General features: G+C 41.7%; 1 protein-coding gene across 1 annotated transcript in view; it reads left to right on the top strand.

Moving 5' to 3' along the window:
* USP4 (ubiquitin specific peptidase 4) overlaps positions 1 to 25,634 on the top strand; it is a 47,612-nt gene that overhangs the window by 14,168 nt on the left and 7,810 nt on the right. Inside the window, 10 exon segments of the mRNA XM_037850736.1 lie at positions 6,649 to 6,789; positions 7,531 to 7,645; positions 9,786 to 9,959; positions 11,857 to 12,015; positions 12,877 to 13,101; positions 13,605 to 13,688; positions 14,665 to 14,759; positions 17,207 to 17,398; positions 18,028 to 18,116; positions 21,411 to 21,632. Of these exon segments, the coding sequence (XP_037706664.1) occupies positions 6,649 to 6,789; positions 7,531 to 7,645; positions 9,786 to 9,959; positions 11,857 to 12,015; positions 12,877 to 13,101; positions 13,605 to 13,688; positions 14,665 to 14,759; positions 17,207 to 17,398; positions 18,028 to 18,116; positions 21,411 to 21,632 (1,496 nt within the window).

Genomic DNA, 25,634 nt, shown 5'->3' with positions numbered 1-25,634 from the left:
TACCAGCAAATTATTTGATAAATATTTCCCACTATCTCACAGCTTGGTCTGTCAATTTTTCCCAGACATAATATATTTGAGCTGATACAATAAAATAGCAAATTCACAGAGATGGTATCCAGATGTGGAAGAGGACAGCTCTTTTCGGGAATCTGTAACAGGGCCAGTTATGGGCATTCTATAAGCCAAGACCCTTTTGCAGCAGTATTTCAGCATAGCTTTTGTATGAATGAGAGAGTTTCCAAGAGGTTGACCAGATTGCTGAACAAAATGCAAAGATGGCAGCATGAAGAAGCAGCAGTAAAGAACAACCTGCAGGGAGCCTTGTGTTATGTGAATTTGTGATGTTTCCAAGGCCCTGCTTGTGGAAGGTGGGGTGGAACCCACTTTCAGATGTTATTTGGGTAGAAGACTTCATAAAAAGAGTGCTGTCTTTGGTGCGCAGTTCATTCTTCCCTTGTCTAGAGTGAGACAGGCACACTAGTAGGCCCTCAGTTTTAGAAAAAACAACCTGCTGAAATCCTGCTCACACTAGTTCTTTCTTGTGAAGAAATGTTTATTGTAGGAGGTGACCAGAAGGAAAGCTCATTCTATGCTAGGTTTAGAAAAATCTGGAAAAATACTCCATAGTCATGCAAATTTACATGTGAAAATGATGAGTGTCAAGTAGAAAACCACCAGAGCCAACAGTAGTACAATTTCAGTTCTGTATTCCTTAAAATTTTCTTCTTTGCATTTCTTGGGACATCCTTGGCCCAATAGACTCTGCAGAAGCCCTCCAGGTCCCAGGGGACAGTTCAGGGCAAGTCTGTATCCTTCGAACAAGCTACCTCCATGTCCCACACCACTGCAGGTGCTCCGCAGGAGCCCCAGAGGCTGTGTGACATGTCTAGAGTGCTACATCGTTGCCTCCAGCCTGCAGCCTGTGCCATACCGCCGCCTTGTAATGGTGCGCAGGGCCCTCGCCACTCATCATTCTCCAGGACTCTGTCCTGGGAAATCCCATGGCAGACAGGGGAAGCAGGCAGGAACTCCCACTACCAGGGTCCCATGGCAGCCAGGATGTCAGGTCTCCCCACCCTCCCTCCACCCAGCCCGGCTCCTACCCCACCTCTCTCAATTTTGAAAGACAACTTGCCAGATACAGAATTCTTGGTTAGCAATTTTTTGCTTTCAGCGCTTTATATATGTCATCACATTGCCTTCTTGCCTCCATGGTTTCTGATGAGAAATCAGCATTTAGTCTTATTAAGGCTTCCTTGTGTGTGACATGTTGCTTCTGTACTGTGGGCTTTCAGAATTATCTCTTTATCCTTCACATTTGACAATTTGATTATAATTTGCTGTGGTGTGGGTGTATTTAGGTTTATCCTATTTGGAGTTCATTGAGCATACTGGGTGTGTATATTCATGTCTTTTGTTAAATTTGGGAAGATTTCAGCCATTATTTCATTCATACTTTCTTTGCCCCTTTTTGTCTTTTCCTTGTGGGATTCCCCACAGTGCACATATTGGTATGCTTGATGATGTCCCACAGGTTCCCCAGGCTTTATTCACTTTTCTTCATTCTTCTTCATTTTGCTCCTCAGACTGGATGATTTCAGTTGTCTTATCTTCAAGTTCACTGATTTTTTCTTCTCCCAGCTCTAATCTGCCGAACCTAGGGAATTTTAAACTTCTGTTATTGTGATCTTCAGCTCTGTTGGGCTTCTTTTCCAAATTCCCAAGATGTTTCTGCTAGCTCTTGCTAGTTATTCAAAGCTTCTGTGGGAGCACGGAGCCCTGAAGCATCTCACTCTTCTGTCATAGTTGGGGGTCTTGGTACAGCTATTTTGGATTTGGCAACAAGTGCCAGTGTGGAATTACGTGCGTATTCCGTAACTCAGCGATCCTTCTCCTAGACCTGCAATTGAAATGAATACTTGCCCACATTCATTTAAAAACATGTTCAGGGACATTTGTGACAGCATAGCTCGTTATAATCACAAACTTGAGGTAATCCAAATATCTATCAACAGTAGAATGGGTAGGTAAATCACATTGTATGCACACAATTGAATTTTGTATCGCAACACAACAATTGAGAAGTTATAAACAATGTTGAATGAGAAACTAGACCAGAACATGGAATACTCTGATTTCACTGATAAAAAGCTCAGTAACAGGCAAGACTAATCAATTGGGTGTTCTGGTTTGCCAAAACGTCCGAAACGCAATATACCAGAAATGGACTAGCTTTCAACAATGGGGATTTATTAGGTTGCAGATTTACAGTTCTAAAGCCATGAAAATGTCCAAATTAAGGCATCAAGAGGTAGATACCTTCTCTGAGGAAGGGCCAATGGCATCCGGGGTTCCTCTGTCACATGGTGATGTGTGCTAGTCCTTCTCCTGGGTTCTGGTTTCAAAATGGCTTTCTCCAAAATGTCTCTGGGCTTCTGTCTCTCTTAGCTTCTCTCCCTCAGCTCCTTTGCATTCTTGCTTGTTTCTCCCAGGGTATTTCTCTTTAAGCATCTGGGGTCCTCTCTTAGCTTCTCTGGGCAGACTCGGCATTTCATCTCTTAGGTTTCTCCTGGTTCTGTTTTCAACAGCTGTCTTCACAGTGTCTCTGGGCATTTTCTCTCTAAGCATCTCTGAACTCTCTTCAGAATGTCTCTGCCTTTTATCCTCTCATAGAGAATGCCAGTAAACTAATTAAGACCCACCTTGAATGGGCAGGGTCACACCTCCATGGAAATAATCTAATCAAAAGGTATGATCCACAATAGGTCTGCCTCCACAAGATTGGATAAAAGAACATAGTCTTTTATGGGGTGCATAACAGATTCAAACCAGCACAATGGAATTCAGGGTCAGGATACTGGTTAGCTTTGGGAATGATACGGGGGCATGGGGGGTACATCTCGAATTCTGGGTTGTCCTGTTTTCTTGGTCTGGCTAATTGTTACTTGGATTTATTCACTTTGCAAAACTTCCCGGAGCAAAATATGCTCATAATGTATGCAGTTTTCTATGTAAAACTTCAATAACAAGTTTAATAATAGTAATAATAAATGGCAAGGTTTATGAGCCTATCAAGTAAGTTCTGGGTAATCCCACCTTGACAGACAGGTAAGGAAATGGGAGTTGGTGAAGAACAGAGAGAGATGGAAATGAGCTGAACTACTTCTCTTGGGGGGAAATATGGATAGTTATAAGTTTAAGTAATTGATGGGGAAAAATAAGACTAGTAATAGTGCCTAATGAATTAATGGAATAACTGCCAGAAATATAAAAATAGAATTAAAAACGTTGAAATATGGTATGTCAATGAAGAGGTTCGTGGCAATTAAGAACTGCCTGAAAATTAGTGTGTTAAGCAGGATAGATGCTTATAACTTTCTAAAGAATTTCTGAGGTACCCTGCTGATTTAGCAGGTCCATGGCATTGTCAGAAACCCCGCTGCCCTGACTTGTTCTATTGTGTGTGGCTTCTACTTCAAAGGTGGTCACCTCACAGTCAGGATTACTGCTGGAGCTGCGTTCCAGTAGCTAGGAAAAAGAAGGACATGCCCCTTCCTTTAAAAGAAATTTCCCAGAAATCATACATAAAAACTCCCTCTGCATCTTTTTTGAGAATTATATGACCACATCTGGCTTTAGGGGAGGCTGGAAAATGCCTTTTATTAGTGAGGTTGCAGTGTGCCCAGCTAAAAATTGGAGATCTTAAAGTAAGGAATAATGAGAGAATAGATGTTGGGAGGCAATTAGCAAACTGCCACAGCTGTAAAAGGAAATTCAGTTGAAGACCAGAAAGAACAACACAAGAAATAATGAAGTATGGTAGTTAGAAAGCATGAATTAAGTCTGGCTATAGCAGTAATTAGAATTTTCTAAACCAGATGATGTTAAACTGTAATCAAAAGACATAAATTCTCACATCAGCTTAAAAAAAAACAAAATACACAACCCTGTTCCGTATTAGGCTGTCCATAAGAGAAGATCGAGAGGTTGAAAAATTTTTCTAATGCACCAGGAGTCACTTTTTCGTAGTACCTGGTGGGAGAACAGCATAGTAACATTGTTCCCATGGATGGATTCCTTTGTTTACACTTAACCCTTCTCTTTACTGGTCATTGTAAATTCCTGAGCATTTTCAGATTGTTTTCTCTTTCTTGTAGATTGTTTCAGCCTTTGTGTTAGGTTTTCTTTAACTTCACTCATTTGAGGTCCTTCTGTCAGCCTTAGTTAGCCCTGCACCCTGTTCCGCTTTCAAGGCTGTCTCCAAGAGTTGGAAGAGGGGCAGTGTGCCTGAAGTGAATAAGCGTCCTCCTCATGCAGGTCAGGGTTAACAGTGTTGGTATGAAGCAGTCACAACTTAGGATGTTGTAAAGGCTGGGTCAGAGTTCATTGTTATCTTAATGATAATGCCAGTTGCAGGACTCTGGGTACATGTCAGTCTTGAAGGATGGGCTCATTCTCAGAGCGGTGTTCAGCCTGGAGAACATCTGAGCAGCAAGCAGAACCCTTATCATCCATGCTAACCCCATCCTGGCAGTCTCCACTCATCACACTGTAGGAACAAGGAAAGAGAGGCGGAGGCTCTCTCTAGTTTGTCATGGGCCTGTCATATGGCTTCAACCGTGGGTTCAGGAGCATGTATGAGTTGTCATCAGTGGTGACCTGACACACCTAGGGAACAGGAAAACTCCAGCATAAAAATGCTGGGAGTCCAGAGGCTTGATCCAGAATGTCTTTCAGGAGTAGAGAGCCAATTTATTTGGAGGGATGTTCAGTGCTTTCGGAGTGTTTGCAGCATGAGTTCCAAGCACAATTCACAGTGAGGTTTTGTTATTTAATACGTGCACCCGAGATTCAGGGGTTTGGTCCCAATGCTTATTTTCCAGCCCGCAGTGGTCCAGAATGTACTTGGAAGCTGCCTGAAGGTCTAGTGACAAGCTCTCAGGCCCTGTGCCCAAGTGTTTCCCAGATATGAATCACTACTCTGCGCAGAGGTTGTGCTTTTATTGGTCTTGTCTGTCAGGGAAGGAGTTTTTAAAAACCGTGTGTTATGTAAATTTTCAAGCATAGAAAAAATATCCTGATGTACCCATCGTTTTGGTTTCTTTTTGATTGCATTTACTCTGAGAATTATTAACAGCATTTTCTAGAACTTTTTAAACAAATGTTGAATAGAAGTTTTCTTTGTCTTCTTTCAACCAGTAATGATTACTCTCTTTAAAGGATTGACAGGTCTTGGATATGTGTAATGGCTGTGGCTGGTTTGTATATTTTGGCCTTTTAAGTTCAAGGAAATAAATTATCAGTGAACAGTTTACTGAAAAGGGTAGCCTTGAGAAGGGTAATCAGACCATGTGCCTTGAGGTTCTATACGTCAGCAAACTTCACTGTCCTGTAGCACCTACCCCCAGTCCTGAGATAACTGAGTCTGCTGTCACCTATTGGACTGGCTGAGGGTGGTGGGCTTTCCTGCCTGCACAGGAGGCGGTAGAAGGTCTCTCGCATTGGACGGGTCTGAAAGGTGTGCTTAAGTCACCTTGGTGGTGGAAGAGAGTCCCCCAGCTATAGCAGCTCTCACTTAATTCATCTCCTACAATTCTTGGACTCCTTGGCACCGTGAGGATGAGCTGTGTGAAGCACATGCTTTTCATGATTAGAGAAGGTGCATTTCTCTCTGGGAAGATGAGAGGCTTTGGGGAGCCCTCCCTCCTTTTCATTCACTGTGACTTCAAGAATGTGGAGAAGCACTCCATTCCTGACCTCCACATAGGCCCCTGGACAGTTTCCTAATATTTACCCGCTGCTGGCATGGGTGCAGGATCACTGCTTATCTCTGCTGCATTTTGCTTTCTTCTCCCGAGAAACCTGGTTGAGATCAAACCTAGAGAATTTGGGTACTGCTTGGGACAACACGTCTTTTTAATCACTTTCTCTCTTCTAAAAATAACCCAGTATTCTAGATGGACACAGTTGAACATATTGAAACAATGTTGAAAGATTGATTTTCTTCTGTGTATTCTTACACAGATTTTAGAAGAAGACTGGTGACAAATTTATAGCAGTTTATGAGTTGGGGCAGTTAGCCCTTGAATTAATTCATCTGCAAGAATAAATCTAAGTTTCTGTGAAAAATGTTGAAACGTGAGTTTGAAACAGAAAGGTTTATATAATTCCCCTTTACTCGTATTTGGTAAGTTTGAGGAAATAAAGGCAATTCCCCTTGAATGGCATACTGAAACGAAATTTCCATTTTCTTATTTTGGTGTCCTGTGGGGCAGCTGTTTAATCTGGATCAGGCATTTTTGAGGAAATTCATCCCTTATTGTCATTTTTCAATTTCTTTCACTGGTAACTCTGTTAAAATCTGGGGAAGCTTGTGCTTTATAAATCAAGCCAGAATGTCCCGAAGCACTTGCGGTTTATCATACTGAAAGGTTCAGTGATGATCATGTGAACCAGTGAGAAAGGAAGGATGATTAATTTCTTGACTCTCACCGGAATGGAAATTTATCTTGAAGTAGCAGGAAAACAGGCCTATTTTAAGTAATTGAAAGCAGAGAATGTTTATTTCTTGAGAAGAGAAAAAGGCATTAAATAGGGCCTCCTCTTAGCAAAAAGTCAGTAGCATTGTTTCTGCTTTTCTCCCAGATCAAGCACTGCACCTAACAGAAATTTTACTACCTCTCCAAAGTCATCAGCAAGTCCCTATTCCTCAGTGTCTGCCTCTCCCATTGCAAATGGTGATAGCACTAACAACTCTGGGATGCACAGTTCCGGTGTCAGCAGGGGGTAAGAGCAGGCCCTTTTGCTTTGCTTCCCTTTCCTCTGAATCTTTTTCCCACGCTGTCCCTAGACAGCTTATCTGCTGCTACACTAAGCATGATGGGCTTGGAGTTCCCCATAAGAACGTGCTGCATGTGGTATCTCACTCCATTTAATACCTACAGTAAAGTGTGCCTCCTACTTATGACTTACATTGTTTGTCTTCCTGGGAACTGGTGTTTTCTCCATAGCCTGTGTTCACTTGGTGGTCTTGAGGGTGACTGCATTTGTTTGTGAAGGGATGGGCTGGCCATATGGCAGAATATCTGTGAGGGGTTGGTTCTCACCTGTTGGGGAGTCCTGCCTGTTTTTCTTCTGGATGGCTGCGACCTTTTCCTCCAAGTGTAGCATGAACCCTCAGGTCCAGTTGAGTCTGGGTATGGGCTGGTGGGTGGTAGCAGGTATAAGCTCTTGGTCTTGGTAACCAAAATGTTCTTCCCTATAGTCACCTGGCCTTCTATAAGGATACAAATTGAGCATTTGTGAAAGCCTGAGAGAGGAAAATTCAATTAGTATTTTCCCTTTAAAGGTAGGCTTACCACCTGCTACCACACAGTCTAGGCGGGGAATGGGGATGGAGGGAACTTGCATCATTATGTTACAACCAGACAAGAGTGCTGAAGGGCTCAGAGGAGCCCCAAAAGGCATCCTGAGGGCATGTGTGCAGTATTCACTTTTATTGCTGATGTGGGTTGTGTTTTCCAGCAGATCTGGCTTCTCTTCTTCATATAATTGTCATGAGTCCCCATCGCCTCACATACAGCCTGGGCTCTGCGGACTTGGAAACTTGGGAAACACCTGCTTCATGAACTCCGCTTTGCAGGTAGTGGGCAAGTTGTCTTCTAAACAGCTGTTATCTTTCATGGCACTTTGGGGTCCAGGAGAGAGTGGCTTGCTAAGATGCTAGATGTCCCAGGGTCCCCACCTAGCCCTCTCTGGTTGTTAGGTGCACCTTCCACCAATTTGTACAAAATGGTTTCATCAGTATTTGTGGCCCCATAGTGTCTTACAACTAGTTCTAGGTTTGGTTTTTGCAGTAAAATATTATGAATTTTGTTGACCATTAGGGTTTGATCTCCTCAGAAAGTATCGGGGTACTTGTCTGGTTGGTCTCTGATGGAATGAGAAAAACTTATAGCAACTGGTACCAAGCTAAATAATGCTTTGCCAAGCACCTCTTCATCACCTCATGCCCTTTAACTGGAGAAAATCCTAAAATCTACTTTTGAAAACTCATTTATTTATTCACCAAATATTCATTGGGCACCTACTTTGTGACAGCTCTGTGCTAGATGGGGATTCAGTGGTGAGCAATCAGACATGGTGTTTATCCTCAAAGAGCTTACATTCTAACTTTGATGTTTTTTAGAGTATAGGGAGAAGATAATAAAAAATATGGCAAAAGATTAGGTAACCCTTGGATTGGAAAATTGCTCCTTCCCCACTGTGGTGAGGTGGGAAGAAGCCTAGTACTGAAGGAAAGAGGCTTGACATTTGACCTTGCATGGGCAAGTTTTCTCAACTCTTTGTACTCTGAATTTTCCTTAACTGTTGAATGAGGATAATAATAATGAGAAGGTTTATAGCTCTAGATGCAAATATTAGGAAAAAAGGGGAAGGCTAAATTTCCGTGGTTTGAGCTTCCATTTCATGATGCTAGAAAAACAACAAAAGAAATCCAAAGGAAGTAGAAGGAGGGAAATAATAACTATAAGAACAGAAATGAATGAAATACAAAGCACATTAATAGTACAGCCAAATTTGTTGTATTGAAAAGACTAATAAAATTGAAAACCTCTTGGGAAGACCAATCAGAAAGAAAAAGAGAAAACGCAGATGACTTCTGCCAGGAATATAAAAAGGGTCATCAATATAGCTCCTACAGACATTCAAAAGATTATTGGAGAATAGTAGAACAACTTTATGCCAATAAATTGGACAATTTAGATGAAATGGACAAGCTTCCTTGAAAAGCACAACTTAGCAAACTTCCATGAGAAGAAATAGAAAATCTGAATTGTCATATATTTGTTAAAGAAATTGATTCGGTAATTAAAACCTTACAACAACAAAAATTCTTGTTCTGAATGACTTTACTGATGAATGTATTCAAAGATTTAAGGAATAAATGATTGTGATACGCAAAATCTTCCAGGGAGTAGAAAAAGAAGGACAGCTCCTCAAGTCATTTCACAAAATCTGACAAGTTGAAAAAAGAGAAATTATAGACTACTGTATCTCATGATTATGGGCACTAATAAACTAAATAAAATTTTAGCAAATCAAATTCAGAAATATCTAAAAATAGTAACATGACCTAGTATGGTTTGTGCCAAGAAAACAAGGTTGGTTTAACACTTGAAAAATCAATCATTGTCATTTAACAAGTGACAGAATGAAGGAAAAATCACATGATCATCTCAATAGATGCAGAAAAGCACTAGATAAAATCTGTTTTTAAATGTGAGGAATTAAAATCAATATGACATATGTATAACAGTATTATTTATTGGGTTCTGTATTGTCTAATTTTTACCACCCCCTACACCAATGTTTTGGCTCTAGTAAAACATTTGTCTTTAGCTTATTTATATTTTATCTTCTTGTAAAACACTGAAACATCCCAGTCACTTCTATTGAGAACAATTAATTATTATTCCTTGTGTGCACAGCTTTTGCCCTCAGGAATTTTGTTTGAGACAAAGTCTTAGGAGCAGGAGTTTCTCCAAGACCATGTCACTGGAAGGTTAGCTAGCTGGAAGGTGGCCCACCAGCTGGACTCCAGAACAGCATTTTCCTCGAGGTTAGGAGGTTCTGCACCTTACTCTTGCAAGCCTTTCGGAGGATCTGCTAAGTGCTTCACTTTGTTTGGGTTGTCCCTCAGTGGCCCTTGAGAACTTTGTCTATTTGTATCTCTTGTGTTCTCTAGAAGGGGTTAGAACTCTGGTCTTGTTCTGTTTCAGTGCCTAAGCAACACTGCACCACTGACTGACTACTTCCTCAAAGATGAATATGAGGCCGAAATCAACAGAGACAACCCTCTGGGGATGAAAGGGGAAATTGCAGAGGCCTATGCAGAGCTTATTAAGCAGATATGGTCTGGAAGGGATGCTCATGTGGCACCTCGCATGTTCAAAGTAGGTTCAGATATCTATACTTCCTTTTTACTGTTGGGGGAGGTTGGGTTAGTCTTGTAATGAGGCATTCCTTTACATGCATTTTGGGATTAAGATGTAATCTGAGGCTAAAAGCAGCACAGGGACAGACCCTTCTTTTCAGTCATTCAGCCACTTCATTCAGTATACACTCTTCTTAAGTCCTCAGACCCCACCTCTGGACCAGGAATGCTCCAGAACGCATTTGTGAGCAGATTGCTTAGAATGCCTTATTCTGTGGTGACAGTCTTTAACGGTCAGTGTCCTAAAGCAGGCCATGACAATTCAATTTAATGTCCCAGATCATCTGAAGGCTAGGAAGATACTCTTGGGTGGTCTGAGCCTGGGCCCTAAATTCCCTATGGTTGTACTTGGACCCCCCTCAGTTGGGAATTAGGTTGACATTCTAGGAAGAAGGTAGGGGGCAGTTCTCACTACAGTCCCTTAGCTGGAAGGATTTGGGGAGGAGATGGGTGGACTGCAATGGGCACTTAGAGCAACTGGAGCTTTCCATTGCTCTAAAGATTTTTCCCCAGCTGTGGAGGAAGTGCCTGATCTCAGGTACTGAAATCTGAGAGATCCTATTTAGCCTGCCCCTTTGGGGTTCAAGGAGCCTTCACATAGCTCATGGTAGAAAAGAGATGTGTATTTCTGATTCAAAGAGGAAAAAATTTTAGAGTAATTAATCTGGACAAGATTAATTTATGTGACTTTGAGCAGTTAAAAATTCATAAATTGCGGCAGTGGCCAAACCACACGTGGAAAGGAGCTCCCACAAGACAAAGAAGAGGGGTGAATGTGGAAATTTAATATTTGGTTACTGTAAAATTCCTTTATGCTTTTAGGAGTTTGGTGACCTTACAGTTAAGTATGACACCTATGGACCTAGGGCTTCCCTACATTCATTTTATTCTTATACAATCTGTTGGTTTCTGTTTGTTATATTTATCACACCTTTTGAAAATCTCAGATGATTTATTAAAATTGTAAACTAATTCTCTTTATCCCCTTAGTCACAACCCTGGGAAATAATATGTAAATTACTGTTCACATACCAGGTCGTAAAGAGGCTAGAACTGGGTGAAGACATGCCAGGCTGAAGCTAGTGAATGTTAGGGGTGGTGTGGAGTTTTCTGAGAGATGGACATCATTTATATCTGCACTGTCCAGAAGGGTAGCTATGAACCACATGTGACTGAGCACTTGAAATGTAGTTATTGTGACCAAGAAACTGAATTTTTAATTGTATTTTATGTTAATTAAATTTAAATAGCCACATGTAGTTCATGGCTACCATATAAGACAATAAAGATGTAAAGTAGTGGTTCTTAAACTTTAGGATGCGTCAGAATCCGTTGGAGGACTTATTGAAACACAGATTGTTGAACCCATTCCCAGGGTTCTGATTGAGTAGGTCTGGTTGGGGCATTTCTAGCAAGTTCCCATATGATACTGATGCTGCTGGTCTGGTGACCATACTCTAAGGGCCATTTGTGTAGAGTGATACAAGGCAGGCAGTTATTTAGGGACATGAGGGATGTCATGTGCTGACTGATGCAACTGTCATTTCTAAAGTTCTTACGGAGACTCTGAATCAACTAGGGAAGTTGTCTTTGCTTGTGTGTGGCTACTCAGGGTGCCATCCTTCCTCCCCTCTTCCTTTTGTTTGTGATGGTTCTGGCTTTCTGTTCTAAGCCCTCTTATGGGAACCACTAGCCTCCTTTAGGACCTTTAAGAGTTAATTGGAGTACTTGACCAGGTGTTACTTTCCCTCACTGCCCCAGCTGACTCTGCAAAGATATTTTTGATAATAATTTCCCATCTGACTTCATTGGCTCTTTATGTATTATGCCTTCTGATGCTATTGCTTTTATTGTAGACCCAGGTGGGACGTTTTGCCCCTCAGTTTTCTGGCTACCAGCAACAAGACTCTCAGGAGTTGTTGGCCTTTCTTTTGGATGGATTGCACGAAGATCTGAATCGAGTGAAAAAGAAGCCTTACCTAGAGTTGAAGGATGCCAATGGGCGGCCAGATGTGGTATGATGTTGACGATTTTTGAGCAATAATATTACAGAGAAGCTGCCTCCTGTTGAGATTGCAGGAGTGTACTTCTGGTCTTTGAGTGTTGGTACCAGGGCCCTTGTTACCTCTGGCTGTTCCTGGTGACGGGGATGTGAATTCTGGTAGAGATTCAGGTCAGAAAAGGGCTAACTCTAGCTACTCCATCCATACCCACTTGGGCTTTTTCAGATTAGAGTCACCTTGTTTGGTATGATTTTATTGGTGAACCAGAGACTGGAGCACTTAGAAACTACACATGGAATTCTTACTGTGCTCACTAAAATCCATGTGTGATTATTAAAATAATTTGTTATTAATATCATTAGGGCATTTACTCATTTTTGCCTTGTTTTTCTTATCTTTGAAATGGGAATTTGGTATTTCAGCTACCCTATCACGTAGGGACAATCAGTATGAATGCTTTAAAATAGCATTTAGATCTTGAAGGAAAAACCATGAGTTAGACAGTTTTAAAACGCTGTCCCATAGTTTATATTACAGCTTCACTGAAGGGACTTTGGATCGTCAGAAACCCCCAGAGTCAGATGCGTATAATCACTGGTTCCACAAAATTTTCGCATCAGAGGATACCAGACTGCTTGCTTCCCACAGACTTTATGTTGATACCTTCTTAAGTGTGGGTTTGTACGTAGGGCTGGCATGTTTTGTGAATGTTATGAAAGGAGTCCCAGCCTTGCCGGACCTGGACTGAGATTTGACTCCAAAGATTGCCTCACAGTCTCTCTTAGGTTTTGACTGTGAATTATTCTGGATGGTTAGGGTAATGGACCAAGGAGTTTTGAGAATGTCCTGTTTATCCCTTCTCGTTTCTTGCAGGTGGTAGCAAAGGAAGCCTGGGAGAATCACAGGTTGAGAAATGACTCTGTGATTGTGGACACTTTCCATGGCCTCTTCAAATCTACTTTGGTTTGCCCGGAATGTGCTAAGGTTTCTGTGACCTTTGACCCATTTTGCTATCTGACTCTCCCACTGCCTTTAAAGAAAGATCGAATTATGGAGGTCTTCTTGGTTCCTGCTGACCCTTGCTGCAGACCTACCCAGGTAACTGACTCAGCACCCTCGTGGCGTCTCTTGCTGTAAGTAGTCATCAGACCTGAGCTGGGGCTACTTCCATCTGCAGCATCAGAAGCTCCGTTGGATGCCTTTGTTGCTTGCCTGAATATTTGCCCTCGGCCTTGTCAGACCTCTGTGTAATGCCATATCATTCAAGGCCTATCATGAAAGTCCTCTGAGCTTCTCTGTCCCTTTTTTTCCCATGCTCAATTCATGTGACTGAGGTTCCCTATCTGATCTCGAAGTGGTCCTGGATTTTGAATTTTGGGCAACCAGAAGCAGGATAGTTACCTGGGTCCAGTTCACCCCTAGTCAGCAAGGAGAGCAATAGGCCAGGTGAGAGATGTGACCAACAGGTCTTAGTGTCCAGTCCTGCTGATGGATCATTGCATGACTGTATTGCTTAAGCTTCTTGGCTTTAGTTTATTCATTGCTAAAGATGATGTATAGGACTGGATGGCAATTTGAACTTGCCCTTCTCTCCCTTGCAGTATCGTGTGACTGTGCCACTGATGGGAGCTGTGTCTGACCTGTGCGAGGCGCTCTCCAGGCTGTCTGGCATTGCTGCAGAAAATGTAAGATGGGTTGGTCGGTGGCACTCAGCCTATTGGGGGATGCTTCTTAGTCCTTTGGAGTTGACACTCAACCTTGCAGCCACTTTTTGCAGTTAGTTGTTGCTGGCCAGCACACATGAGATTATGTCTGGATGTCTAAGACTTCCTGGCCCTCATTTATTGTGCACTTTGTGGTTGAGATTGGCCCTTCTGGCCCTGGAAAGTCTTTACTCCTGTGTTGTCACACTAGCTGTGGTCAGAAGGCTGGGGGTAGTGTTCAGTTCTGTTACTCCTTCCTATATAACCTCTTGGGTAAACTGAGAGACCTTAGGTTCCTTTCTGCTCTAGACTGTAAGTCTTTGGAGTAACATTGTGATGTTCTTGAGAAAAGTCTTCATTTAAAAACGGTTCTCCATGCTGGGCTTTCTGCTGAGCCTGGCGCCATGGAGAGGCAGGGCAAGTGAAAACCACTCCTTGTGCCAAGGGCCGTCTGCCTGGATGTTCCCAGCTCCAACCAGTAGGTAGCCTATGAAGCCTGTGAAATGCTGAGAGCACTAGCCCCAGACCCTGCCTCGTCCCAACACTGTTCAGTGCTCTTGCTCCTTCCCCCAGCCCTTTGCACCCTTGCTGCTTTCAGATGGTCATGGTAATTGGGGTTTGGACAGTACCAGTGTGTGCTGAGGGTGGCCTGGAGACCAGTCTCTGGGCGAATACCCATCTCTGGTTAGGATTCACTGCCACACTAGACTCCCCTTCATTCCTACATCCAAGAGCAGGTCCCATCGTAGGCCTCGGGGCAGATGTTACCAACAAGTTCACAGCTGGCGGCAGTCATGCTGCTCCTTTGAGCTCTGGGGCTGGTCACATAACAGCCTCTCTGCAGGGTTTTGTTTTTTGTTTTTGTTCTTGTTTTCCCTCTCACTTGTTCCTGGGTTTTAAGCAATTCTTAGGGACACTTTATCCATTCTATAATCTTTCTATTACTATTGACTCTTAGATGGTTGTCACAGAGGTATATAATCACCGGTTCCACAAAATTTTCCAAATGGATGAAGGTTTAAACCACATCATTCCTCGGGATGACATTTTCGTGTGAGTACCCAGCAGTTTCTCCTGGAGGGTCGGGAGGAAATATGCCAGAGGCTTTTACCTTGTTGGTGTCTCCAGAGCAGAGGTTCTGGCACTTGCTGCTTGTGTGGGTTTGGGCTTTCAGGGAATTGTTGTCATCACCTGCTGCCATTTCAGAGCCAGACATTCTGATAACTCCCCTTGGCATAGATGCAGTCTTCTGTCAATAGTTGCTGTTTTTTAAGAAGGCCTATTTGGTGGTCTTACAAATAGCCCTGCTCTCAGAAATGCCTTTTTCAGGAAGGGTCACAGCTGTATAAGGGGCCACATTCTCCGGGAAGATAGGAGAAGGCGTGTGGTACAGGGAGGATTTTGTCCTTTTTCTGCCAAGGCTGTGGCTCCTTAGGGAGATTCCATGATTCCACTGAGATCTATTTCAGAAATGACAGGAGGGTTGGTTTAAACAGACTTTTCCATCCCTGACATTTTGTGAGCTGAGAGCTTTCTTACATATGCGGGGACACTACGGTCCAACTATGTCTGGTTTCCTCGGCCCCTCCCAAGTACTCTTGCTTCACAGCTGCTATGTGTAATAGGTGTTTGTGTGTGTGTGTGTGTGTGTGTGTGCAAGTACTCTTGCTTCACGGCTGCTATGTGTAATAGGTGTTTGTGTGTGTGTGTGTGTGTGTGTGTGTGTGTGTGTGTCCCTCTCCCAGGTTGGGTGGGGTGGGACTGGGCAAGTGAGCTTGCTTGCAGCTTCCAACCAGCCACTTACTTGCTCAGCAAAGCTTGAGTCTGGACCACACTCATGTTATCCCTTACTTGTTAACTCTCACGCAGAAATTTGCCTCTGCCAAGAAAGGTTTTTAGGGCTTTGCTTTGGCTTTTGTTTTTGGCTGAGGCATGCAGTGCACAAAGAACATCTCCTCCTCTTTATGTTTTTTGGGCTTAATGATTTCTTTGTTATTCTGAAAGGAGTAGTTCTTGGCCACACAGAAGATCTTAGTTCTGTTAGAACTTGCTTACACTGCCTCCCACTTACAGCAGTCTTCTCTCACTTCAAAAATGGAGGGTGCTAAGGTACCTACTGAGCCACATGGCTAGGACTTGAGAAAATCAGCTGTGATAGCCATTTTTCACACACAGACACACACACACACAAGCACTTAACAGCCACCCTCAATTCTAGAAACTGCTGTTTGCACACAAGAGGAACTGAGGCGTAGTCACCCTATGGGGAGCAGACCACCACCAACAAAATATTTTCAGAGGGCTGGAGGGAGCCAACCAACTGGAAAACAAATTCTTTTCAAGATGAACTGATCGTTGGTTTATGAAAGCAATAGTATCTAATATCTTTTAAGTACGTTGTGTATTGTGCCACTGAGTTATCTAATACTTACCACCAACCTGTAACATGGATGATTCCATTGTCCATTGAGTAAACTGAGATTCAGAAGTTGAGGTGCTGGTCCTGGGTCACAGCAACCAGAAAATGACAATGATGGACCTGAAACCTGGGCCAGCCTGACTCCGAGTCCTGGCTTATGACCATTATGCTGGACCACGGGTCTATACCCCAGAGCACATCATGGACATGTTTGTGAGTTACTCTTAGAAGTTCCTCCTGCAAAAATTGCAGTCAGGTCTGTTTGCCAGCATATGGGGAGGGATGTGTACGTATGTGTGTTTATAGGTTTCAAAAATTGAATCAGTAAGTTTGTGTCTCCCCCTATAGGAAGAGGGAAAGACTACAGTCGGTTGTCAGCAATCTTGGTAACATCTGTTCCAGGATAAAACATCTATAAATCTCCTCAGTCCCCATGTATTCACTAAGTAAGATACATTTTTCAAAATCATTGATTTTTTTTTTTCGTTTAGCGATTTCTTTGGTTATATCTGGTTTTTTAAAAATTGGATGTGATTCTTTTACTTCATTGTTTTTGAACAAAGATGGCAAATTAGTTTTATAAATTTGCTTCCTCATTTGAAAAAGTCTTTGACTAATATTCTAGGTGTGCATCTTGTATTATTAGAGGCAAGACATTGAGAATGCATTTTTAGAAGTTGAGCTTCTAGGTGATGAGAGATTAATTTGGTTGCTAGGCCTCTCTGTGTGCTGTCCATCTGTTGTTGGCCTTTGTGTCCAGAGTGCTGGTCCAAATGATGTCTGTTATCTGTGTCGAGTCACAGTAAAAGGACCCCAGAGTTTGAGGCTGTGGTTGGAGAAACAAGGATCACAGCTAGCCCCAAGTCCAGGGTTGTGTATGTTCACATAGTGCCGACAGTGAGCCTCCTCAGGCTCACTGACCCAGCCTCTAGAATCATCTTGAAAATGGTATTTCCTCCTTTACTGCTGAAGTAACCATATGCCCAGTTCCCCTAGTCCTGGCACCTCATAGCTGCAGCTCAGATCTCTGTCATTCACAGGGACCTGCTTCTGAAGATGCCCTCTTTTGTGATTGACACAGGTATGAGGCCTGCAGCACCTCTGTGGATGGCTCGGAATGTGTCACGCTTCCAGTCTACTTCAGGGAGAGGAAGTCCAGGCCATCAAGCACATCTTCTGGGGCAGTGCTATATGGGCAGCCACTTCTGGTTTCTGTCCCTAAGCACAAGCTAACCCTTGAATCTTTGTACCAGGCTGTTTGTGAGCGTATCAGGTTGGTGGCTGTGATTTGGTTGCTATCCGAGATCAGGATAGGCCCAATGATAAGAGTGACTGTTTCTTGCAGAGGTGACACTCTTGCCTGTGTCATCCTATATGCTCCTTTCTGTAATAGATGCCATTGCACCAGCCCCTGGGAGAGTTGTGGCAGGTGCTTTTGGGGTGAGGTACCTGGCACACCTCAGGCACCATGACACCAGGCACCAAAGTTTCTGTCCCCAGAATCATGTCTTTCACACCATCAGACACCAGCTGGTATAGGGATTCTAGTGCTTTGATGGCATTTTGTGTTTGAATACTATTTCTGAAGTGTTCCAAAGTCATTCCAAAGCTGGTGCTTTGACAGTGCTGGGAAATACTTTAAAAACAATGGTGCCATGTGACATTCATAGAAGGCTTGAAACAGACTGGCTGGGTAGTCAGATTAGACATCTGATCTCTTAGATTCCTCTCAATTTCTTGAAAGTGTTGAGCCATTACATGATTTTAAAGCACTTCTACTTAAATAAATTGCTGTAAATGCCTAATATATAAATTGTAGACTATTTCTTAGCTGAGTAGTGGCAAAAAATAGGTAAAAGTTACAACTAACCAACAATTTTTGTTTTTGTTGTATTTTTTAAGCCGCTACATAAAACAGCCTTTGCCTGATGGGTTTGGCAGTTCACCCTTGGAGCTGGGGGCCTGCAATGGCTCCAGGGGCAGCTGTGAAGGTGAGCACTCGCCACACTGTGGGGCTGTGTGACTGACCAAATCCCTTCTGACCTCCTTCTTCTTCCAAAGGTGTTGTACACATGTGAGAGGGAGGCTCTGAGGCTGGGTTGGGGCTCTGCTTAGAGCAGCAGACTTGGAACCCCTGTCTGCACTGCTCTTCTGGTCCCCAGTACTTGACCAACTTCAGCACTTCGTGGAATCTTCTTAGACACCCAGTGATGTAGCTGGGTTTGGCCTCAGGCATACTGAGCCTTGTGGGATTGAGTGACTGGCCCAGAGTCATAAGGGAGGGTCAGTATTTGAATTTTGATCTGTTGGGACTGCAAAGTGGGTACTTACCTAGCATGTGGCTACCCCCAGGAACTGACCTCTATTAGAAGAGCTGTTACCTTGGCTATTACAGAGTACCATGATCCGTGATCGCCTAGCCAGTGCTGCCTCGTCCAGCCTGGCTGGTGAGCCTTCAGTCCCTGGAGAGAACAGGCATCCCAGCCAACCAATCAGAAGGCAGAAACAGGCCCTCTTGGGCATTTCCTCCTTACCATGGAGGAAGCCACAGGTGGTTGCTCACTCTTGGACTCGAGTCAACTTCTGCTGTGGGAAGGAAGGAAGCCACAGTCTGAAAAGTAGTGGGATAGGCTTGTTGCAGGGTCTGTGCCATCTTCCTGTGGCCAGGTGCTAACAAACCCATCCCTGTCCAAGGAGCCATTTCCAACCTGCGTTGTGGCTGTCTCCCTTCTTTTTGGCTTAGGAAACCTTAGTGATTTTGTTCCTATAAAACTGTAAGTGTCCTCCAAGTTAGTGCCAGAAATCTTAATTGCAAATCCAAATGCCTAGATTTCTTCAGGACACACATGCGGTCCTGGACAGTGAGAATTGAAGTTCAAAACATAAGGGCCACAACACTCTGTTGTCTGTAGAGATTCCAAATTGTTTTTGGTATTTTAGGGTTGAGTAGGTTTTATTATCGTTAGATTCTTATTCTTGCCCAGAATGGCATGTTCTCTTCCCACTAGGAATGAATAGGAGTGTATCTGGTGCACAGGTCCCATGGGCAGAGGTGATGGGTTGGTAATGGTGGTGTTGTCTGCGTGGTTCTCAGTGCCCTGGGAGTTAAGGCACTGTGATTCCTAGCTCAAGGTGTGGTGTGGACTTGGACACATCCCTGCATCCCGCTGAACCCTGGTTTACCCAGCTGCGTGATAGCATGGTGACACCTGCTTCACAGCACTGAGATGACGGCTTAATGAGATAATATGTTTAAAGTACCTGGCACATAATAGGTGCTCAATTAATAACATCTTGTAAGCATTTACTGTTGTTACAACTAACCCTGCATCTTAGACAATCCATCTGCCAGTTGCCTCTTCAGAAAGAATTTCTACCTTCTTTTGAATCCTGCAAGTAAGTCTTGGTGTATAGCCTTCAAACCCTATTTAACACTGAAGTTAATTAGAAAAATTGTAGGTGTACAGAAAAGTCATGCATAAAATACATAAAATACAGAGTTTCCATATACCACCCTATTATTAACACCTTGCATTAGTGTGGTATATTTGTTACAATTCATGAATGAACATTTTTATAATTGTACTATTAACTGTAATTGTTCTATTAACTTAAGTCCATCATTTACTCTAGGGTTCGCTGTTTGTGTTGTACAGTCCTGTTTGTTTTTTAATTTTTATTCTAGAAACATATATACAACCTAGAATTTCCCCCTTTAACTACATTCACATATATAATTCAGTATTGCTGATTACATTCACAATTTGCTACCACCATCCTTCACCATCAACCCAGATAGAAACTCTATACAACTCAAGCATTAAGTCCCCATTCCCTACCCCCAACCTGGCCCCCGGTAACCTGTACTCCAGTTTCTGACTCTATGAGTTTGCTTATTATAACTATTTCATATCAACACTGAAGTACCTTGCAGTGGCTCCTTGTTAGGCCTGTGACCGCTGACCTTTAGGTTTCCTGCTGATTCTCTCTGTCTTTGGGTAGCTGTTTCAGTAGACCCCGCCTTCCTTTCTCTTCCTGTGGTTTATACCTCATGGCATTTAATTCTGACTTCATTGGCAGAAGGTTCTCAAGATATCCAGGTAACTGGCAGCCAATGGCACAGACAGGGACAGAGTTTGTGTGTCAGGGTGCTGCTTGTTCTTTGGATGGGATTTAGGCAGCTTTTTGTCTCACCATCTCTGAGGGGCAGCAGGCAGAGCAGGGGTTTCCTTCATGGTCCGAGACAGGCTTACCTGTGTGTAAAGAGGTAGTGCCACTCTGTCTCAGGAGGTGGGTGAGCTGAGTTAGAAAAGGAACCTCTGTGATTGCTCTTGAGGTCTCATGCAAGCTGTTTCAGAATAATGCTGATGGGGCATGTCCAGGGCTGTGTCTTCCCGTGATCTTAGAGGAAGCTGAATTATCTTGGGCCCAATTTGTCCTTCCTTGTGAACATTCCCAAGGTAGACTGTCCTTTAAAGAGAGAGTTCTTACATGGACGATCTTCCTTTTCTCAAGTGTTTTCATTTTTGCTAATGTTTCCTTGAGTACATAAACTGTATTTTAAATCTCTTTCCCTGTTAGTTTACATCACCTTTTGGAGTTGTCCCTATCTTTTGTTGAAATTACTTACCTGATACTTAGCTTCCCCCTCAGACTGTGGGCTCCATGAGGGGATGCCCATACTGCTGTGTTCCCAGGTCCCAGCACAGTGCCTGAACCTAAGAAGTGTTCAGTAAATATTTGTTAAAGGAACATTAAGTATATGCTTCTTCTGGAGGAACTAATTATTTTTACTTAATGTTTGTGTTCATAATCAGTCAAATAATAATGTTCATTCATTATTTAAAAATTGACTTTTTAAGTGCATTTCTTACCAAACAGTATTCTTGAGTGTTGAGGATGTGTTTAATCTTAATCCATTTCTCTGTGTTGACTTAATGATGAAGTTGAAAGAGTGAGGCCTGGTAGTGCAAAGTCCAATAAACCACTAAGAGGTGAAGAGTCCCAAATTTAGGTTTGGCAGGACTTCCAACTCACTTTGTTCTTTTTGGGTGACTCTGGGCTTCCGCTTTCATCCTAGAATAGCAGTGCCCCCTCTGCTTGTCTTACAAGGTTGTGGTGAGGGTCACACACTAGTTAGGTGCCTTGTAAATACAAAAGGGGTAGATGTAATTTCACATACACAGAAAATCTGGATGGAAACACCACAGTTAGGCATTAAATATAATTTTTAATATTGAAATGGTGGTAAATTATATATACTTTTTTTTCCATTTGTGGGTCAGGAGAAGAGGAAATGGAGCATCAGGAAGAAGGCAAAGAGCAGCTTTCAGAAACAGAAGGCAGTGGGGACGACGAGCTGGGAAGTGACCCCCCTGAGACCATCCAAAAGAAGGTCAAAGGCCAGCCCTGTCCAACGAGGCTTTTCACCTTCAGCCTTGTGAACTGCTATGGAACAGCAGACATAAATTCATTTACGACTGATGGAAAACTACTTAAACTCAACTGTAAGCATTTTCCCTGACCTTTCGAACTGGGCTTTTTGGGGACTTGGAATCTATTTGAAAATACTTGCACCCAATACTCACTGCATTGTTAGGCTTTTGTAATCTCTGTGTGGCTCCAGGAACAGACACTTGTGTAATCCTTGGCTTAAGGTTCTTTAAGAACTCAGAGACAGCAGGAACCCCTTTTTTCTTAGCTGTTCTGAAGAATGCAGAGACATTATAGAACAGTGTGGAACTCAGTGTCCTCGGTCTTTGATGCCTTCAGAAGGAAGTAAATTACTTCTGCACTCCCACCACTCCTCAGGACCTTTGTTGTGGGTTGATAACACTTCTTGTGGCCCTCCTGTGTGTCAGCATTTCCCCAAACTCTGCCTTACTTTGAGAATAAATGTGTATTTCTTTTGTTCCAGAAGAATACTCATGAAATGTGGCCCTCCTAGCAGATGTTCCCAGATTTCGTAGACTATCCATTATCTAGTGCTTATAATGGACACTTTTGTACAGATGGGAAAAGGCATCCACACAGGGTCTACATAGAGTGTGAGAAGAGTGAACGGCCGCTGAGGACGGTGGATAGGGTCAGGAGGGGAGCTGCAAAAGTATCTCGGTGTCTTTCTTCATTGGAGAAGAAATTGACAAGCTGCCCTTTACTTTCTTTTTTTTTGTTATACTTTTTTGTTGGTTTTTTTTTTTAATAAAAGCTTTCATAATCCAGTAAAAGTCATCTTTTAAAGATGCACAATTTTGTGTTTTTTTAGCGTATTTACAAAGTTGTGCAGCCATCACCACCATCTAACTTTACAACATAATCATCACCCTAATATAATCAGAAAGATCATCTCCATTAGCAGTTACTCCTCATTCTTCCTTCCTCCATGCTCTGGCAACCACTAATCTACTTTCTGATTTTCTGGATTTGCCTTTTCTGGACATCTCATATAAGTAAAGTCATATAATAAGTTGTCTTTTATGACTAGTTTCTTTTGCTTTTATCCATTTTGTACCATGTATTAGTAGTTCATTTTTTTATAGCTGAATGATACTCTGTTGTATAGATACACCACATATTGATTATTCAGTCATCTGTTGACTGACACTGTCCAATATTTGGCTGTTGTGAATAGTGTTTGCTGCTATGAACATTGGTGTACAAGTAATCTCTATTAGACCTGTTTTCAGTTCTTTTGGAGACTAACTAGGAGTACAATTACTGGGTCACATAGTAACTCTGGGTTTAACCTTTGAGGAACTGCCATGCTATTTTCCAGAGCAGCTGCAGCTTTTTAATATACTTTTTCTGTTTTTGCCCTGGATTTTTAACTTGACACACTTTACCCAAACAATATTATACCACTTCAAAAATAGTGTAAGAACATTACAACAGTAAACTTGCATTTCCCCCTCTAGTCCTTTGTGTTATTGTTACCATTTTACTTCTATATATGCTGTAAAAATCAACCCATTATTACTTTTGCTTTAAACATGCAGCTGTCTTTTTAAAATTATTTATTTATTTTAAATTGGGGAAATATACATAACATAGAGTATAATTCTGTCTTCAACTTTCTGAGGAACCACCAAACTGTTTTCCACAGCAGCGTCACCATTTTACATTCTCACCAGTAATGTACAAGAGTTCCTATTTCTTCACATCCTTGCCAACACTTATTATTTTTAGTGTTTTTAATAACAGCCATCCTAGTGGGTGTGAGGTGGTATCTTGTAGTTTTAATTTCCAGTTCTTTAATGGCTAAGGATGTTTGGAATCTTTTCATATGCTTATTGGCCATTTGAGTATCTTCTTTGGAGAGATGTCTGTTCAAATCCTTAGCCTATTTTTTAATTGGATTGTTTGTCTTTTTGTTGAGATGTAGTTTTATATATATTCTGTTTATTAAACCCTTATCAGCTATGTGGATTTGAAATATTTTCTCCCTTTCTATAGGTTCTATTTTCACTTTCTTGATGTCCTTTGAAGCACAAAAGTTTTTAATTTTGATGAAGTCTACTTTATTTACTTTTTTGCTGTTGCTAATGCTTTTGGTGTATAACAAAAAAATTCATTGCCTACTCTAAGGTCAAAAAGATATTTCCCTTTGTTTTTTATAGTATTTGCTCTTATATTTAGGCTGTTCATCTATTTGGAATTAATTTTTGTGTATGATCAGAGATGGGTATACACATTCATTCTTTTGCATGTGGATTTCCCATTGTCCCAGCACCATTTGTTGAAGAAACTATTGTTTCCCCATTGAATGGACTTGACACCCTTGTTGAAAGTCATCTGTCCATAGATGTGTGGACTTAACTCTGGAGTCTCAATTCTTTTCCATTGGTCTGTATGTCTATCCTTATGTCAATTCCACAGCTTTAATTACTGTAGCTTTGTAGTAAGTTTTGGAATCAGGAAGTGGGAATCCTACAACTTTGCTCTTCTTTTTCAAGATGGCTTTGGCTATTTGGGACCCCTTGCTGTTCCATATGAATTTGAGGATCACCTTTTCCATTTCTGCAAAAAAGGCTACTAGAATTTAGATAGGGATTGCACTTAATTTGTACATTGCTTTACAAATCACTGTAACAATATTGTCTTTGAATCCATGAACACAGATGTCTTTTCATTTATTTAGGTCTTTTAAAATTTCTTTCAGCAGTATTTTATAGTTTTCAGTGTGGAAATCTTTCACCTTCCTGGTTAAATTTATTCTAGGCATTTTATTCTTTTTAACGTTTTTGAATATGGAATTGTTTTCTTGGTTTCCTTTCCTGATTGTTCATTGCTGTTGTATGGAAACTCATTGGCTTCTATGTGTTTATCCTGTACCCTGCAAATTTGCTGAATTCCTTTCTTAGCTCTAGTAGCTTTCTTGTGGATTCTTTTGGGATTTTCTGTATATAAGACCACATCATCTGTGAATAGGAATAATTTGACATCTTCCTTTCTGGTTCAGATGCCTTTTATTTCTTTCTCTTGCCTGATTACTCTAACTAGAACTTCGAGTACAATGTTGAGTAACAGTGATGACAGCGAGCATCCTTGTCTTCATCCTCATTTTAGGCGGAAAGCTTTCAGTCTTTCACCATTGAGAATAGTGTTAGCTGTGGGTTTTTCTTAAATGTCCTTTATCATGTTGGAAAGTTCCCTTCTATTCCTAGCTTCCTGAGTGTTTTTATCATGAGACAATAATGGATTTTGTTAAATGCCTTTTCTGCATCAGTTGAGATGATCATATATTTTTTTTTCCTTCATTCGATTAATGTGGTGTGTTACATTGGCTAATTTTCTTGTGTTGAACTATCCTTGCATTCCTGGAATAAGTCCCACTTGGTCATCATGTGTAATCCTTTTAATATACTTTTAGATTCAGTTTGCCATTTTTTTGCTGAGGATTTTTGCATCTATATTCATAAGGGATATTGATCTATAATTTTCTTTTCTTGTGCTGTCTTTATCTGGCTTGGAATCATGACAATGCTAGCCTCATAGAATGAGTTAGTAAGTAATCCATCCTTTTTTTTTTTTTTTTTTTTGGTGGAAAAGTTTGAGAAGGATTGGTATTAAATCCTCTTAAAATGTTTGGTAGAATTCAGTAGTGAAACCATCTGGTCCTGGACTTTTCTGTATTGGGGGTGGTGGTGGTGGTTAATTTACTGATTCAGTCTCTTTCCTTGTTATCTGTCTGTTGAGATTTTCAATTTCTCCTGGTGTCAGATTAGGTAACTTGTATGTTTGTAGGCATTTGTCCATTTTCTAATTTGTTGGCATATAATTGTTCACAATACCACCTCTCAAAATCCTTTTTATTTCTGTAAGGTTGGAATAAAATGTCCACACTTTCATTACTGGTTTTATTTACTTGTGTCTTTTTTTCTTTGTCAGCCTGGCTAAAGGTTTGCCAATTATATAAATCTTCTCAAAAAACCAACTTCTGGTTTTGTTGATTCTCTTAATTATCTGTTCTCTATTTCACGTATCTCTGCTTTAATCTTTTGTACTTCCTA

Source organism: Choloepus didactylus, chromosome 1 (genome assembly GCF_015220235.1).
Source record: "Choloepus didactylus isolate mChoDid1 chromosome 1, mChoDid1.pri, whole genome shotgun sequence".
In the NCBI taxonomy this organism is placed as follows: domain Eukaryota; kingdom Metazoa; phylum Chordata; class Mammalia; order Pilosa; family Megalonychidae; genus Choloepus; species Choloepus didactylus.
Note: the sequence above shows the minus strand (reverse complement) of the source record. Positions and strands in the feature narration are given on the sequence as shown.